The 15,942-nt window shown below is 42.1% G+C and overlaps 3 protein-coding genes across 6 annotated transcripts in view; all 3 read left to right on the plus strand.

Annotated features, from left to right (window-relative positions):
* The first annotated feature begins 1,712 nt into the window (after nt 1-1,712).
* Nucleotides 1,713-3,730, plus strand: pus1 (pseudouridine synthase 1). Of its 4 annotated transcripts, none has more exons than XM_054756359.1 (7): nt 1,713-1,778; nt 1,943-2,021; nt 2,098-2,315; nt 2,390-2,527; nt 2,598-2,700; nt 2,785-3,482; nt 3,556-3,730. In XM_054756359.1, the coding sequence occupies exons 2-7, from the start codon at nt 1,958-1,960 to the stop codon at nt 3,586-3,588; spliced, it is 1,254 nt and encodes a 417-aa protein (XP_054612334.1). In that variant the 5' UTR covers nt 1,713-1,778; nt 1,943-1,957; the 3' UTR covers nt 3,589-3,730. The 4 variants fall into 4 exon arrangements, with proteins under 4 accessions (XP_054612334.1, XP_054612333.1, XP_054612335.1 ...); XM_054756358.1 differs by having other exon boundaries at nt 1,716-1,868; XM_054756360.1 differs by having other exon boundaries at nt 1,716-1,733.
* Nucleotides 3,731-3,756: 26 nt separating this feature from the next.
* On the plus strand, nt 3,757-9,828 carry noc4l (nucleolar complex associated 4 homolog). The gene is made up of 15 exons (XM_054756355.1): nt 3,757-4,179; nt 4,267-4,387; nt 4,482-4,588; nt 4,655-4,762; nt 4,840-4,977; nt 5,051-5,153; nt 5,217-5,251; nt 5,326-5,376; nt 5,468-5,579; nt 5,668-5,728; nt 7,244-7,354; nt 7,423-7,586; nt 7,661-7,743; nt 7,823-7,936; nt 8,957-9,828. The coding sequence occupies exons 1-15, from the start codon at nt 3,931-3,933 to the stop codon at nt 9,077-9,079; spliced, it is 1,680 nt and encodes a 559-aa protein (XP_054612330.1). The 5' UTR covers nt 3,757-3,930; the 3' UTR covers nt 9,080-9,828.
* Nucleotides 9,829-11,689: 1,861 nt separating this feature from the next.
* Nucleotides 11,690-15,942, plus strand: part of rimbp2a (RIMS binding protein 2a) — a 91,417-nt gene continuing 87,164 nt past the window's right edge. Inside the window, exons 1-3 of the mRNA XM_054756354.1 lie at nt 11,690-11,765; nt 13,042-13,117; nt 14,171-14,308. Of these exons, the coding sequence (XP_054612329.1) occupies nt 14,177-14,308 (132 nt within the window). The 5' untranslated portion in view covers nt 11,690-11,765; nt 13,042-13,117; nt 14,171-14,176. The remainder of the gene's footprint in view (nt 11,766-13,041; nt 13,118-14,170; nt 14,309-15,942) is intronic.

Consider the following 15,942-nt stretch of genomic DNA (forward strand, 5'->3'; position numbering starts at 1 on the left):
GTTCCGCTGCACTGTGGCGCTTTTGTGTCCTTGTTAAAACATATTGCTGCAGTCCTCCTCCTTCGAACAGAAGATTCATTTACAAGCTAGCAAGCAAGCTACAGTAGCTAGCTATGACACCGGAGATACGGCTCAGATCTACAGGACGCAGAAAACAATGGGCGGTGCAGACAGACGAGAGAGGGAAGAGAGAGACACTCAACTTCCCACAATGCAATTCTTCTTAAAGTGCCAGGCTTGGCCTGTAACAGCTCATACACTGTGATAAAAAAAAAGACTGTGGACGAGTGGATGAAAGTCATATTCAGTGATGAATCGAGAATCAGCCTTGGGCGAGGTGATGATGCTGGAACTTTTGAAGAAAACATGCTAATTTCCAAAGCCATTGATGAAATGGGGCTGCATGTCAGGTAAAGGCACTGGGGAGATGGCTGTCATTACATCTTCACTAAATGCACAAGTTTAAAATCATTTTTCAAGAGGATAATGCATCTTGCCATAGAGTAAAAAAAGACACATAAAGTCAATGTCATAGCCTGAAAATAGTCTGGATCTCAAATGAATAAAAGATTGGTGGTGGAAGTTGAAGAAAATTGTCCATGAGAAGGCTCCAACCTGCAAAGCTGATCTGGCAACAGCAATCATTCAAGTCCATGCCTCAGAGACTGCAAGATGTTATAAAAGCCAGAGGTGGTGCAACAAAGTATTGCTGTGTTAAAGTGTTCCCTAATTCCATAATTCTTTCCTCAGGATTTAGTCATTCCATAATTTTTCCCTCTGCTTGGTCTACGGACTAACACAATTTGTTTTTTCTTAATTTCCTTTAGTGCAGGGGTGTCCAAAGTGCAGGCCGCGGTTAGTTTTTTATTGACCCGTGGCACAAATTCTAAAAATATCATTCAACAAGAAAACTAGAAAAAAAAGGAAAAATCAGCAGTAATTTTACAAGAATAAAGTGATTAATATTAAGAGAAAAAAATTGTAATCTAAGAAGAAAAAGTCGTAGTTTTAGGAAAATAACGTAATATTATGAGGAAATATAACTTTTTTTGTTGTTTTACATCAGAGGTTATAATATTATTATTATGGGAATAAAGTCCAAATGTTATGAAAATAAATTCAAAGTAGTGTGGGAATAAAGTCATAATATTGTAAGAAAATTTATAACAAAGTTGAAATATTTGGAAATAAAAAAAGCAACAGCAGAAATGGAAAAATCAGTTGTAATTACACAAGAATAAAGTCAAGCTGGGATAGGCTCCAGCATGCCCCCGTGACCCTAATGAGGATAAGCGGCATAGAAAATGGATGGATGGATGGATATTAAGTTGTCTCTTAATATGCATCCATCCATCCAAGTTGTAACCAAAAAAAATAAAAAATTTACAAGAATAAGCTTGATATTTTGAGGAATTCACTTTAGTCACTTTAGTAGCATAAAGAGGAAATATTAAAGATGCGTAATTTTTTCCCGAGTATATTAGTGCGTGTGTGGATGTACAAACGAAAGGAATTTACTTAAATTTCTTTGTAGAAAGGCGCTTTATGAAAGTAAGTACATTTACTTGTATTCATTTACAGCGCAGCCTTCACTCATCCAATATGGCAGCAACGTTGACGTACGGCTCAGCGCTCGATGCGCGTCTATCTATAATAAAAAAATAAGTCACGCGATAGCAAAGCGGTCTCGCGATATTTACATATCTGGGGTCAAACCTGACACCATTCTCCATGTGCGTGGATGGTAGCATCAATTCAACGACACGCACACAACATTTGTATGTTCTTTAAGATTGTACAGAGTGGATTTTGAGTTAAAGGGATACTTTTTCTTGCTTGACAAGAGTTTTGTTCACATCCTTGTTTAGGTTGGTCTTATTGCGATATATTGTGCTATTCCGTGCTAGCATCACTTGTAGCCGCAACTTCTCGTCCCCTTCAGATGGCCTAAGGGGACATGTTGATATCCAGACTGCCATTGAGCGCCTTGGTTAGCAGCAGACGGACATTAGCAGCGAACGGTACGTTTTTTTTTATACCGAAAATGATGTTAATTCGTCTGAGCGCTCCAAACAGTTACATGTATCCTTATCACAGGTGGTCTTTTTAACACACTGCTTTGCAATATGAGCGAGGCATCTCCAAGGGAACCGGCTGACAATCCATTGAAAAGATCCAAAGAGGAAAATGAGGTGGTTCAAGCCAACAAAAGACTCAAAACAGAGGGAGAACACGCTGAGGACGAAAAGCGATACCCCAAAAAGAAAGTGGTCCTCCTCATGGCATACTGTGGGAAGGGATACTATGGCATGCAGGTACAGTATACAACAACACTCGGCGCACTGCTTCATCTTTGTTTACTTAATTCTATGCCTTTTTTTTTTTTAAGAGAAATCCTGGAACTACTCAATTCAGGACAATAGAAGATGATCTTGTCGCAGCTCTTGTTAATTCTGGCTGCATTCCTGAAAACCATGGCGATGAGATGAAGAAGATGTCTTTCCAAAGATGTGCACGGACTGATAAGGTATGGTGGGTTTGTGCTCGGAGACATGGCTGCAGCAGAAGTACTCATCTGTCAGGACATACCTTTTTAGGGGGTGTCTGCGGCCGGCCAAGTGGTGTCTCTTAAGGTGCGGCTGATTGACCACATCGTTGAAAAAATCAACAATCATCTTCCACCTCAAATCAGAATCCTTGGTGAGACTGATTTGTTCCTTATGTTGTGTTGCTAATGTCTGTATACAATATTAATTATAGTGTCTGGGTTCATTTGACCTGCAGGTCTGAAGCGAGTGACCCAAGGCTTCAACTCGAAAAACAAATGTGACGCTCGCACTTACTCCTACATGCTCCCAACAGTGGCCTTTTCCCCTAAAGACTATGACACGGCTAAAGCGTCGGCCTTCCGCCTGGATCCGGAAACGCTTCGGCGAGTCAACCTTCTATTTGCGCGCTACAAAGGAACCCATAACTTCCACAACTTCACATCTCAGAAGGCGCCGAGTGACCCCAGCGCTCGGCGTTACATCATGGACATGTCCTGCGGAGAGCCTTTTGTCCTCAGTGATGCCGAATTCGCCATCATCAAGGTGCAAGGCCAGAGCTTCATGATGCACCAAATCCGCAAGATGATCGGCCTGGTCATTGCCGTTATTAAAGGATACGCGCAGGACGATGTCATGGAGCGGAGCTGGGGGCAGGAGAAGGTGGATGTGCCCAAAGCGCCGGGACTTGGCTTGGTCCTGGAGAGAGTCCACTTCGACAGGTACAACAAGCGCTTTGGCGGGGATGGCCTGCACGAGCGCTTGGAATGGGACAGGGAGGAGGAAGCCATAAAGGCCTTCAAGGAGGCTCACATCTATCCCACCATTGTGGAGACGGAGTGTCAGGAGGGCTCCATGCTCAGCTGGATGGCCACACTGCCCATACATGACTTTCACGGCACAGCCACTGAAACACAGAACAAGGAGCACACACAGGTAGCTAGGAAGTCACTAAATAATAAGGATGATGCATTTATTCTTAATAATGTAGCTTCTTTTTTACTTCCAGGTGGATGCAGATGATGCAAATGACTCTGATTGAGAAGACATGGTGACTTCTTTTTTTTTTTTTTACATGAAAACAACTGATTTAAAATTGCTTATAATTTTTCAGGGGCGGAAAAAGTGGTTTTTATTACAGATGACAAAAATTATTGCACAGATCAAAACAATAAAATCTTTTCTTTTCATGAGTAAATCTGTGGCATTTATTTGCCTGTTTATCAGTATGAAAGAAATACAACCTTTTTAGCGGCTTCAAAAACCCCTTTTTTAACTGGGACTACAAAACGTTCATTTCAGTTCTACAAATGACCTGTGGGGGGCAGCAGTGTCACGTTATATATAGTCAATAGAAGAAGAAAACCCGTCGTCCACTTCAACCATGGAAACTTGCAGTAACAAGAACGGGCTGAAGGAGGCGGTACGTACTCGGTACGCCTCTAGACTGACGAACAGAAGAAAACTAAGGACTTCAATCATGGCGCCCACCGAGAAACGCAACGTGAAGCCTGGAAATCCCACAGAACCACCCGTAAAAACAGCTAAACTAGACTTAAACTGCAAAGTCGTGGGCATACTTCAGAGCAAGAAAAACGCCAATGACGTTTTCGACATATTTGAACTTCTCCAGGTAACTTTATGACGCTGTTACGTTTGAGCGAGCACTAGCATTTGGCTAGTAAATGAACCTAATGGAGATGTGTTTGTCTTTTTGCAGTCAGAAAAGGAGAAAGATGTTGTCGGGGCTGTCGATGCGTGCAGCGATTTGTTTTGTACACTGTTGGAGAGGAAAAAACTATACAAGGGCAAACTGCCAGACGAAGAGGAGGCCCTGAGCGGTCAGTTCCACATTTGCATCCAGACATTTCAGTCATGTTCCAATCACCACCGCTAATAAACGTGGAGATATGTTTGTGGGCATCCCCTATTTAGGTCCATACAGTGCAGAAGACAAATATCACATTTTCATGAGACACCGTTACAACGACTGCATGGAAATGCTGCTTGAACACCTTGGCCATGAGCTTCATGAGGTCCAGGTAAGTTTGAATGGGGAGGAACGAAGAGAACTAAATCAAATGGACTATTGTCTCATCCAAACACAGGAAGCATCCCTGTGCTGCTTAATGAAGTTTGCAGCGGGACAAGGACGGCATCCTCTGCAGGACTTGGACTGGAGTGAGCATTATAGTTTCCCCAGGGAACTCCTGCAGGTATTTTCAGTGGTTAATCGCTGCAGCTCGACACTTTTATGGTTTGGAGCAGTAAAAATCTTATGTGTCTCGGGCAGGCGGTGGTGGATGGACTCCTTTCCCGAACCACGGACAAGTCTCTGTTGATCTCCAGGTTCCAGGAGTTCCTGGTGAAGGAGGATGTACGCTATTATGTCATGAGCTCCATCCGGGAGAACATTGGCAAAAGCAAAGGGGTAAGTTGCAGTTGATTTGTCCCATCGTATAATGTTTAGCATCATACTGCAGTACTACAGTTGTTCTTCTCAGGAAGCGATGCCTGTGTATCAGAACAACGTGTGCACCCTCATGTGCAACATCAGCATGCCAATGGAGGAGGCGGAGCTCTCCAACTTCATGGTCAAACAGGAAGGTGAGACTCTCATAAGTTAATCACGATTGCGATGATAATGATCTCCGTGTGCCCTTGTTCCAGCTAAACACGAAGACTGGAAAGCTGCCAAGCTAATTGTACGTAGACACTTCTTGTGTTACAACATCACTGGTGGTATGTCGTTTCAGTTGTGTTTTTTTTCTCCTCGCAGGAACACAAGAGAACCTTCGAGAGGATGTGGCTTGGTTTCCTCAAGTTTAAGGTGGTGTAATATGTGTATAAATACAGCACAGTCTTGTGTGTGTGTGTGTGTGTGTGTGTGTGTGTTTATCTCATCACTTTCTTACGTCCAGTTGCCGAGGAGTATGTACAAAAAGATCCTGGTCATCCTCCACGACTCCATTTTGCCCCACATGAGCACACCTACACTCATGATTGACTTCTTAACCGCGGCATACGATGTTGGTAGGTTTATGGTGGCGTGTTTAAGCAAACCTTTTCCATGTGTGTAAGGACATCGTACAACAACACAAACTATGTCTATTTTGAATAGGTGGCGCCATCAGCCTGTTGGCCCTGAATGGACTTTTTGTCCTCATACATCAACACAACCTGTGAGTACCTTAGGCACGAGGCAGTGGAACCCGCTAATGGCGACAACCGGTCTAAGTCGACCAACTCGTCAAGACCCGGTCCACCGTGTTCTTCTTATTACGATAAAGTTAAGTTGGCATCGACATACGTAGTTGACAGTATTTGTCAGCTTAAAATTCAAGACCTAAATGGGTCATTTCTATGAAAAATAGGACCGTGTATGTCGACATGTGTTATATTGCCATCTTCTTGATTATCACTAAGCAGCATGAAACCACAACAATATCCCTGCTAGGCAGGAAAGTTGTGAATCTCCCATGAGGCCGTGAAACTGGAGTCTTTATAGACCATTCCCGAGTCAGTGAAACTCATCTTTGTCAACCCATGAGTCATTAAAACTTGAGTCTTGGCTGAGAATCCGTGAGTCAGTGAAACTTGAGTCAATGTCAAGTACGAGTGAGTCAGTAAAACTCCAGTCTTTGTCAACCCGTGAGGCAGTGAAACTCGAGTCTTTGTCGAGCATCCACGAGTCAGTGAAACTCGAGTCTCCGTCAAGCACTCGTGAGTCAGTGAAACTCGAGTTTTCGTCAAGCACTGGTGAGTCAGTGAAACCAGCGTGTCAACTTGCAAGTCATTGTAACTCGAGTCTTTGTTGAGCATCCGTGAATTGGTGAATTCTTCGTCAACACAGTGAAACTTGAGTCGGCGTCATTCTATTCATGAGTTGGTGAAATTGAAGTCTTTGTCGAGCATCCGTGAGTCAGTGAAACTCAAATCTTTCTTGAACCCCTGTGAGTCAGTGAAACTCGAGTCTTTGTTGACTACTTGTGAGTCAGTGAAACGTAAGTCTTCGTCCAGCACTTGTGAGTCAGTGAAATTCGAGTCTTCGTGGAGCTTCCATGAGTCAGTGAAACTCAAATCTTCGAACCTTTGTGATTCAGTGAAACTCGAGTCTTCGTTGAGCATCCGTGAGTCAGTGAAACATAAGTCTTCGTCAAGCACTCGTGAGTCAGTTTGTCTCGTGTACCTGTGAGTCGGTGAAACTCGATGTCAGCATGTCAGTCAGTGAAACTGGAATCATTGTCACACACCTGTGAGTAAGTGAAAGTCAAATCTTTGTTGAGCATTCGTGAGTCAGTGAAAGTTGAGTCTTTGTCAAGTACCCGTGAGTCAGTGAAACTGGGGTCTTTGTCAACACGTGAGTCAGTGAAACTCGAGTCTTCGTTAAGCATCCACGAGTCAGTAAAACATGAGTCTTCGTGGAGCATCCGTGAGTCAGTGAAAGTTCAATCTTTGTCGAACACCTGTGAGTCAGTGAAACTGGGGTCTTTGGCAACACGTGAGTTAGTGAAACTCGCGGTCTGAGCAAGGTTCAAGCACATAAACGGGCAAGCAATGGATAGTTTCGTTTTCAGTCATGCCGACAACCGCCTATGTCTATGTTAGCCAGTACCAGGGGTATCGAGGTAAGCGGGTTCCACTGAATTGTGACCTTGTGGTGAATCCCACCTCAATTACTCTTTGCTTTATTTCAGAGATTATCCGGACTTCTACAAGAAACTGTATAATCTGCTGGACCCGTCCGTCTTCCACGTGAAGTACAGAGCGCGCTTTTTCCACTTAGCCAATATCTTCCTGAGTTCCAGGTAATCCCGTTATGATGAAAACTGAATACATGGAAAATATACGTGACTTTGTGTGTTTGAACTGGCAGTCACCTGCCGCTGTACCTCGTGGCCGCCTTTGCCAAACGTCTGGCCCGCTTGGCCCTCACAGCCCCACCCACCGCGCTCCTCATCGTGTTGCCCTTCATCTACAACCTCATCCGCCGCCACCCGTCATGCCGGGTCCTCATTCACAAGCCGAGCTCAGGCGAAGGTAACACAGTGGACGGATTCGTTTGATGTCTGGAAAGAAACAGCATATAAGTGCGTATTTTCCCACAATAACAGAGCCTTTGAAAGACCCTTACCTTATGGATGAAGAAGACCCTGCTCACTGTTGTGCCTCCGAGAGCAGCCTGTGGGAAATTAAGGTCGGGAAGGCCACACCTCAAAAACAAAAAGGAACATCAAGACATTAAATCTAATAGCTCGATATTGTTTTTCCTGCAGACGCTGCAGAGGCATTACCATCCAGATGTGGCCAAAACCGCCATGTTGATCAACAAGCCGCTGTCAGAGCAGGAGGATGACATCAGTGAGCTGTTGGAGACGACGACACATGAGGTGATGTGACGCTTCCAAAACGTCTCCGATCATTTCTATGTACAGCCGTCCCTCGCTACGTCGCGGTTCTAATATCGCGCCTTGACTCTATTCCGATTTTTCAATAATAATAAATTAAGTAATACATGATTGCTGTTTCATGGTTGATTACCGCCTATTATGCTAATTAAGCATCTTCAAGCATATAAATGGCTAAACGAACTAAAATACAAATACAGTATAAGCCGGGGGTCGCCAACCCGTCGATCGTGAGCTACTAGTCGGTCTTTGGGACTTTGCCGGTCGATCGGGAGAACATTTACAAAAATTTTATGATCACATCAGTGCACAAACAAAAGAAAATTAAAAAAAAAAAAAACTGCCAAATGATAAAAAAAAAAAAATGTAGCAAAAGGCACAATTAGAAAAAGCTGATAATATGATAATGATAAAATACTGTATGGCATAATAATGAGAGTACACCGTATCAAAAGCAGTAAAATTAAATTTCTCAAGAGTATTTAAAGGGATAGTTCGGATTTTTTGACGTGAAGTCGTATGACATCCCTTTCATCAGTTTAGTAAACAGTGACTTACCCCCCCACTTGGTGCCGCGGGTCCAGTTCTTGTCGGATTTCTGTGACGAGGAACGTAGTTCTGCTTAGTTGCTGGGGCCATTTAAGTAAAGAGTTTGTCTTCTCAAAACAATATGCGTTCAAAAGAGTAATTCCTTTGCATCACCAAAATGCCTCTAAAAAATCAGACCTCACAAATCGCTTGGCGTTCTATTTGTCTCCCGCCGTGTCCCTGCGCACTGTTGCCTCTCCATTCTTGTGCATGTGATGATGACACTACATCTTCGTTCGCGACGGCGCGCCGTTGCCATCTTGTTTACGTGTGTTCCACAGCGGAAGAAGATGTGAGCGTCTTTTTCACGTGCACAAGGATGGAGAGGCAACAGTGCGCAGGGGTAGGGCGGGGAATTTCTCATTTGAAATGTTTGTGCTACCGTGTTGACCCCCCCGTGGTCTGTCCGTTCAGCTGATGGAGAGAGACTTGAAGCAGAAGTCCACCAAGAGCGTGCCGCTGGAGTTTGAAACTGCCACGCGGCTGCTGCTGAAAGCGGGCAAGGATGTGATGGGGCAGCACTTCTGTCTGGAGTGACAACGTGTCGCATCAGTCCAACATGTGGGGGTCCTACCGCCGCAACACCGGGTGAACTTGAGTCCAGAAGGACCCAAAGCTTTGTCTGTAGACTTATTGATGCGTTCGATATCAGTAAAACTTTCCTTTTTTTGTACACAAATGTGATGTTTCTATCATGACCTACCCCATTAAACACAATTGAAAGGACAAACTATCAGCTAAAGTGTGAGAACATGCCCACAAACAAACACAAGTCATGAGCTGTCAAGTGTTTTCATCATGCTAACAAGCATAGCATGCCTCCCTGGGTCGCTTTCATAGTCTCAAATGCCCCCTCCCCCCCTCCCCATCTTGTGTTTCTTCTTCTTGTTAAGTGTGCCATATGGACACACAGCGGGCGGCCTTTGGCTAGAAGAACACTGTCATGTGGGAGAAAATTCCGACTTCGGGTATCAAAAAGAGCAAGTCATCGGGGCGACGCTTTCCAAAAACTCTGCTGAGGCACACATTCAGTCCTCATGTGCTGGTAGAGCAGCACGGCAACGTGTTTACTTTTTAAAATAATAAACGTTGGTTTTGTACAAGCAAGATGGCCGTGCCAGTATGAAGAAGGTGAGGCTCCAGGACCATCATGATAAGGCAGCTCCAGAAGGGTAAGCATGCAATTGTATCTATATTCTATACAATATTAGCATTGCAATGTGCACTGGGGTAGGGGTGTCCAAACCTTTTTCCAGAGTGTCACATATTGAAAAATGGAAGGGTTCAAGGGTCACTTTGATATTTTGTCAAACAACACATGTAGATAAGCTAGTATATATTTCAAGAAAAAAACTGTCAGCTTTGTCATATAGGTGAAAAAACAAAGTATCAACTCCTCCCCCCTCCCCCATTTTAGCTGTTTTTTATTTATTTTTCCAAATATTTCAATTTTCTTAATAATAAATAATCTTTATACATTTTCTTTTATATTATTAATATTTTTATAGTGTGACATATTTTGACTTTATTTCAATATTATAACATTTCCCCCAACCTAATTTCCCAAAAATGTACAACTTTATTTTCCCATAGTACAACTTAATCCCCCCCCCCCCTCGTTAGGCTGTCACTTTTTTTCTCTTAGTTTAGATTTTAATGACAGCTGGTTTTTTCCAACAATTCCAACAATTTCAACTTTGTCATTTTTCTTTTTGTAATTATGACTTTATTCCTATAATATTTTGACTTTATTCTTTTAACATTACAACTTTTTGCACAACCTAATTTTCCCAAAATTACAGCTGTATTTTCTTGTTTCTCATTTTACGCCAAAAAAAAATTCTTAATATATACACTAGGTCCCCAACTTACGAACACCCGACTAGCGAACACTCGTGGATACGAACACAAGCCGACTGGTCTATAGTTTATTTTATTTTGCCTTGTAGTCAGTCGCCCAATCAGTATTTATACTGCTACTGTACATGCTTGACCAGTAGAGGGCACTGTGACACTGCTAATGCAGCCTTAGAGCTAATAAGACCAACAGAGGAAGAGTTAGATGCTGGGGAGATACAGTGTAAAGCTAAATGGAAAGCTAAATTGTACAACCCGGACAGAGCGTGTGATTAAAGTTTATGAAGCGTTAATAGGCCTGCTTAATTCTACACCACCCACAGAACACTACCTCTTTTAGAAGAGTCTAACGACGACGACTTGTCCTTTTTTTCAATATCTCCAACTCCTCCACAACGACGTATGCTCGACCACTTCTTCAAAGGTAAATAACATTTATCATTACGTATTATTATATCATTTTTATTGATTTTTCATTAATTATCCTTGTTTAATATTACTACTGCATCCAAACTCATATTTACATACATACACATATACTGTATATGTATACACGTACATGTAGTACCTATATCATTGCTAATATTACCTTTTACCCTACTTAAGAACAATTAGACATAAGAATGGTCATCTGGAACCAATTGTGTTCGTTAGTTGGGGAGTGTACACTATGCTTACGTTATTTTTCCTCATAATATTATGAGATTATTCTCGGAAAATTATGACTTTTCTTGTTAGATTCCATTTTTTTCTTTTAATATTTTCACTTTAATCTTGCATAATCATTTTTTCATTTTTGCTATTTTTTTTAGTAAAATGTTATTTTTAGAACATGCCTCAGGCTGCACTTTGGACACCCCTGGTTTAGGGTCATGGGTTAGGGTCCAATAACATTGACGACGTGATGCGTGTGCCCAGTTTATAATTTCATTGAACCTTCTTAGTCCAGAGTTTCATTCTCTACACTTGACTGATGTTTGTTCCACATAGAAGCGTGCAGCTTTCCAAAGTGCGGCGCTGCTGTTGATAGCAGGACATCTTAAGACTAATGTTCATGAGTTCTTTAACGACCAACAAATGTTCCTTCCCTCGTCCGTGTGTTTCTCTTCTCCCGTGGGTCTCACACATGTTGTATCTTCAAGCAAATCTCCCACAAAGCAGGATGACATAAAGAGGGATTTGGCAAGCGGTAGATAAATATAATTGAAATTGTGTTAGCGTTGAAAGTAATCCTCCGTTATGTAACGGTGTGGAGTGGAGCTCGGCCTCTCCCTGAGCGCACTGGCGCAAAGCATCAATCCCTGCAGAATGACGTGCGAGATGCTGCTATGTGTGTTTTCATGTAAGAGGATGCCGTCGTTGGACAGTAAGTGAAAAGCTGCTCTTGTTGACTGACTATATGACGTGTGTTTTGTGATATTTGTGCTTGCAGTAAATAGGAAGTACTACATGTTACGGTACGCAGTTTGTTTGAGGTCAACGTGAATTCAAGCGCTAAGTCTCGGAAGTTAGCTGTAAAGACGACCTGACGACAGGTCCAAACTTTTTCCAGCGAGGGCCTCATAGTGAGAAATGAAAGGATGCAACTTTGCCACTTTGATATTGTGTACATCAACACATGTAGACATGCTAAGAAGTGATATATATTCCAAGAAAAAAACTGCATCTCAGCTTTGTCATATACCGTAGGTGAAAAAGCTTATTATTACTATCAACTTCACTTTTTTTTTTAACCATTTTCACTGCTGTTTTTCCCCCCAAATATTTCAACTTTTTGTAATATGACTTTATTCCCATAATATTATTACTTCTTCTCCAACCTAATTTTCCAAATATTCCAACTTTATTTTGTTTTGTTTGTTTCTCATAATACAACCTGAAAAAAACCTCAGTATTTGAATTCAATGCTACTAAAACATTTTTCATCATAGTGTTCATATTGTGATTTTATTCTTGTAAAAATACAGCTGTTTTTTTTCCACTTCTGCTGTTTTTTTTTCTCTCCAGTTATTTGAACTTTCTTCTTGTAAATTATCTTCTCGTAATTCTAAATGTATTCCCATGCTTGTCTTGATTCTGGTAACACAACTTTCCCCGCAACCTATTTTTCCAAAAATTACACCAATTTATTCATTGTCTTGTTTGTTTCTCATATTCAGACTTTTAAAAAAAATAGTGTCTTTTTTCCTTAATATTCCAACTTTATGGCACTAAAGTGAAGTGATTTTTCCTCATAATATTAAGTTGTTGTTCTCATTACATTACATGTATTTTTTTCTCCTAATATTTTGAGTTTATTCTTCTAAAATTAATTCAGATTTGTAAATTTTTTTTTTTATTATTATTTTTTTTTTTTTACTTAAAACAAAAAACAGCCATGGTCCACAATTGTCCCCCCAGCCACACTTTGGACATCCTTTCCATAGTATAAAATGAATGAATATTCTACTGCCCTAGTTGTAAAATACTACTACAAATACTACATTACTGTATTTTACTTGTTGGGTTGTCTTTCAAAACGTTTAATTCAACAGTGCAATGTAGATCAACTGGATTTGTCCCGGTCACATTTTTGCCTGGCTGCTTGTTGCTAGGCAAACATATGGCGTAATAATTTAAATATGCCATTTTTTCCCCTACAGTACACGAGACAGCGAAGGCCGTGCCCCTGCATGACGAGTCCGCAAAAACACGTGTTGCGTGACTACTTATTGGCAGGTAATTATAGAAGTTTGTTTCCTTGGCAATTAAATAAGTCTTTTTATATACTGTATAGTTTTGCATATAGTTGTATTTTGTTTTTATTAAGTATTTTATTTATTTTTGTACATAGTTATTTGAGTTGGTGTTTGTATATACTTGTAGTTACTGCATAGTGTAAATCAGTGATTCTCAACTGGTGGGTTGGAACTTAAAAGTGGGTCGCGTGTCTAAATATAAATAAAATAATTCAATGATCCAATGTCTGTGAATGTTGTTATGTGCGCTGTTGCTACGCCATCACAGCATGCAGGCCATGTTTCTGGGCAACTGTCAAGCTTGAGTGAGAGACGAAGGACATCGAGTGGCGACTTAAAGTGCCGTCTGTCCGACACACAGTTGCAGATATCTGCTGGAGAAGAGTACTTGTCATTGAGGGGTGATGGTGGGTACCGCAGCCAAACCAGTTGAGAGCCACTGGTGTAAATGGTGGCTGATAAGTTTTTTTGTGTGCCAATGTTTTTTTCCCCCTCATCACGGAGCATTTGGTACAGCTAGCACACGAAATGTCTTCCTCGCAAAGGGAATGTTTGTTTACAAGGGATGTCAGGGGAACTTACGACAGGCTGTTAACGTCACAGGAAGGAGAAAAAAGGAGCGCAATACGGGTAATCTCACCTTTTTGGAGCATTTTTTTAAAAATGATCGGTTATCTGAGCTATTTTTAATGTTATCATATTTATCGGTATGACGTCATAATTCTGTGCACCTCTAGTTTTTAGACATGTCACCTAAATACAAGATTTTGTCAGTGAATCATTGCTCTGCAAAAAAAAAAAAATCACCACAGTGCCCTCTGCTGGACCTTGCCAGTATTGCAGACAGCTCCTGAATCAACATGCATCAACACGCATGCACTTACAATGCAATAATAAATTGAATGTACTGTATATATACAGTACATTATTACTGCTGTATGTGGCTGCAGGTTGTTAGTGATGACGCCTTTTGCACGATGACTCACGTGTACACGTGTGTCTATTTCTGATGGCGTTATGTGTATTGTGCCAGGTGATAATGCGGGATCACACATCCGGTGCTAATGTGGAGGAGCTGCTGAGACACTCTCAGATGGAGTTGCAGTGGATCCAGAGACAGCTGACTATGATCACTGCCAGGAGCCATCATCACGTGCACAGCAAGGCCAAGGTACTACAGTACACAGCCGCGGTGCTATAAGTATACTGTACTGCAGCTAGCCTATTAGTTGGTAAATAGGCCACACGCATGCCATTCACTGCTTGTTAGTAGGAAGAATACACGGTGAGATAGCTAACACGACGATGCAACATTAAAGATACCGACATGTCTTGTAAAATCTTAAACAAAAGCCCCACAGTACTTCCAAAGTTGAGGCTAATGTACCAGCTTGACTATGTAATACAGCGAAATGACTCTTCGGCATTTTCCCTACTTAAAGGGCCGCATTTCCAGGCCTCCATCTGCTCTCTAAAATCCCTGACTCTTACATGGCTCCGTGTCACGCCTGAAGATAATGCGTCTAGAGCGAGCGAGCGAGCAAGCAAGCAAGTGAGGAAGGAAGGGAACAGGCGGCGAGTGCGCGTTGCTAGGCAACAGAGTGGAACTGAGTGTACGCTGCTGCTGCTTTTCTCTTCTTGCTCACGCACACTTTAGTGTCTTCCTTCCCTCTGTCCGCTCTCCTCAGTCTTGCCATGATGATTTAATTTAACCACAATCATTATTTAGACTCAGGGAGAGATACTGTGGCGCACACGAGTGGGCACGTCTGTCTCCTAGTCGGATGTCCGGTTGGGGGCGTGGTTTTGTCGACAAGGTTTTGGGCGAAAACAGCCACATTGGTGACCCCGACATGACCCAATGTATAAATGCGAAAGAAACACACTGTAGCCGCATGAATGAATCAGAGGCAGAAACGTATCTTTTGGCGCCAACACACGCCTGGTCGACAAAACCACGCCTCCAACCCGACAGCTGACTGGGTGAGACACATGCCCCCTAGTGTCGGCCACGATACAATCATAGGGTGTGTCAGTGACTGAACTCCTCGTTTGGCTGACTTCTCTCTGTGGCGGGTGATATTTAACAAAAGAGCAAATGTTATGATCTCGTGGCCCTTCATGTCCAAGCCGCTGTTCATTAGTGTTTATTTTTTTGGCTACTGATAAGGGCGTGCACGTGTTTCTAACTGATGGAGACGGGTCAGCGGCAAAATAACAAATATGACTCGTGTCTTCATAAACAGAACGAGGTTACAGGTGCTCTCCTTGTGATATTTCATTAAGGCCAAAGGTTGTGCACTCGTGCCTTTTAACATTTGTCTCTTACGCAGTAAATGTTGGATAGCAGAGGCCTTTTGTTTATATATTTAAATAAAAGGAGTCTTAGGTACCAAGAACTTGTCAAGATCCCTCTAGATCTCTGCTGCCCTTTCTCTTCCTTTATTGCAGCACCCTGATGCATTACTCCTTACAGGTGCCTTAAAGGAAAAGTGCACTTTTTTGGAATTTTGCTCATCATCCACAGTCCTTCTGTAAGACATGAACACACGTCTTTCTCTTTTCTGTACGCTCTAAAGATACTGTATAAAAAATATCTAAAAAGAGGCAGGTAATTAATGCACGAAATGGGACACACCTATGCCGCCTCCAAAGACGGCTATTAAACCCCCTCCAAAAACCTCCACCAAGGTTTCATGTCCATACTGTGACCATTTCGTAACAGGCGCATTCATGGTAACATGTGACACTCACAGTGTTTTGCCGTGCTTTGGTGCTTTTAAGCATTAGAAGAATTTCCTTCCT

Source organism: Dunckerocampus dactyliophorus, chromosome 17 (assembly GCF_027744805.1).
Source record: "Dunckerocampus dactyliophorus isolate RoL2022-P2 chromosome 17, RoL_Ddac_1.1, whole genome shotgun sequence".
Classification (NCBI taxonomy): domain Eukaryota; kingdom Metazoa; phylum Chordata; class Actinopteri; order Syngnathiformes; family Syngnathidae; genus Dunckerocampus; species Dunckerocampus dactyliophorus.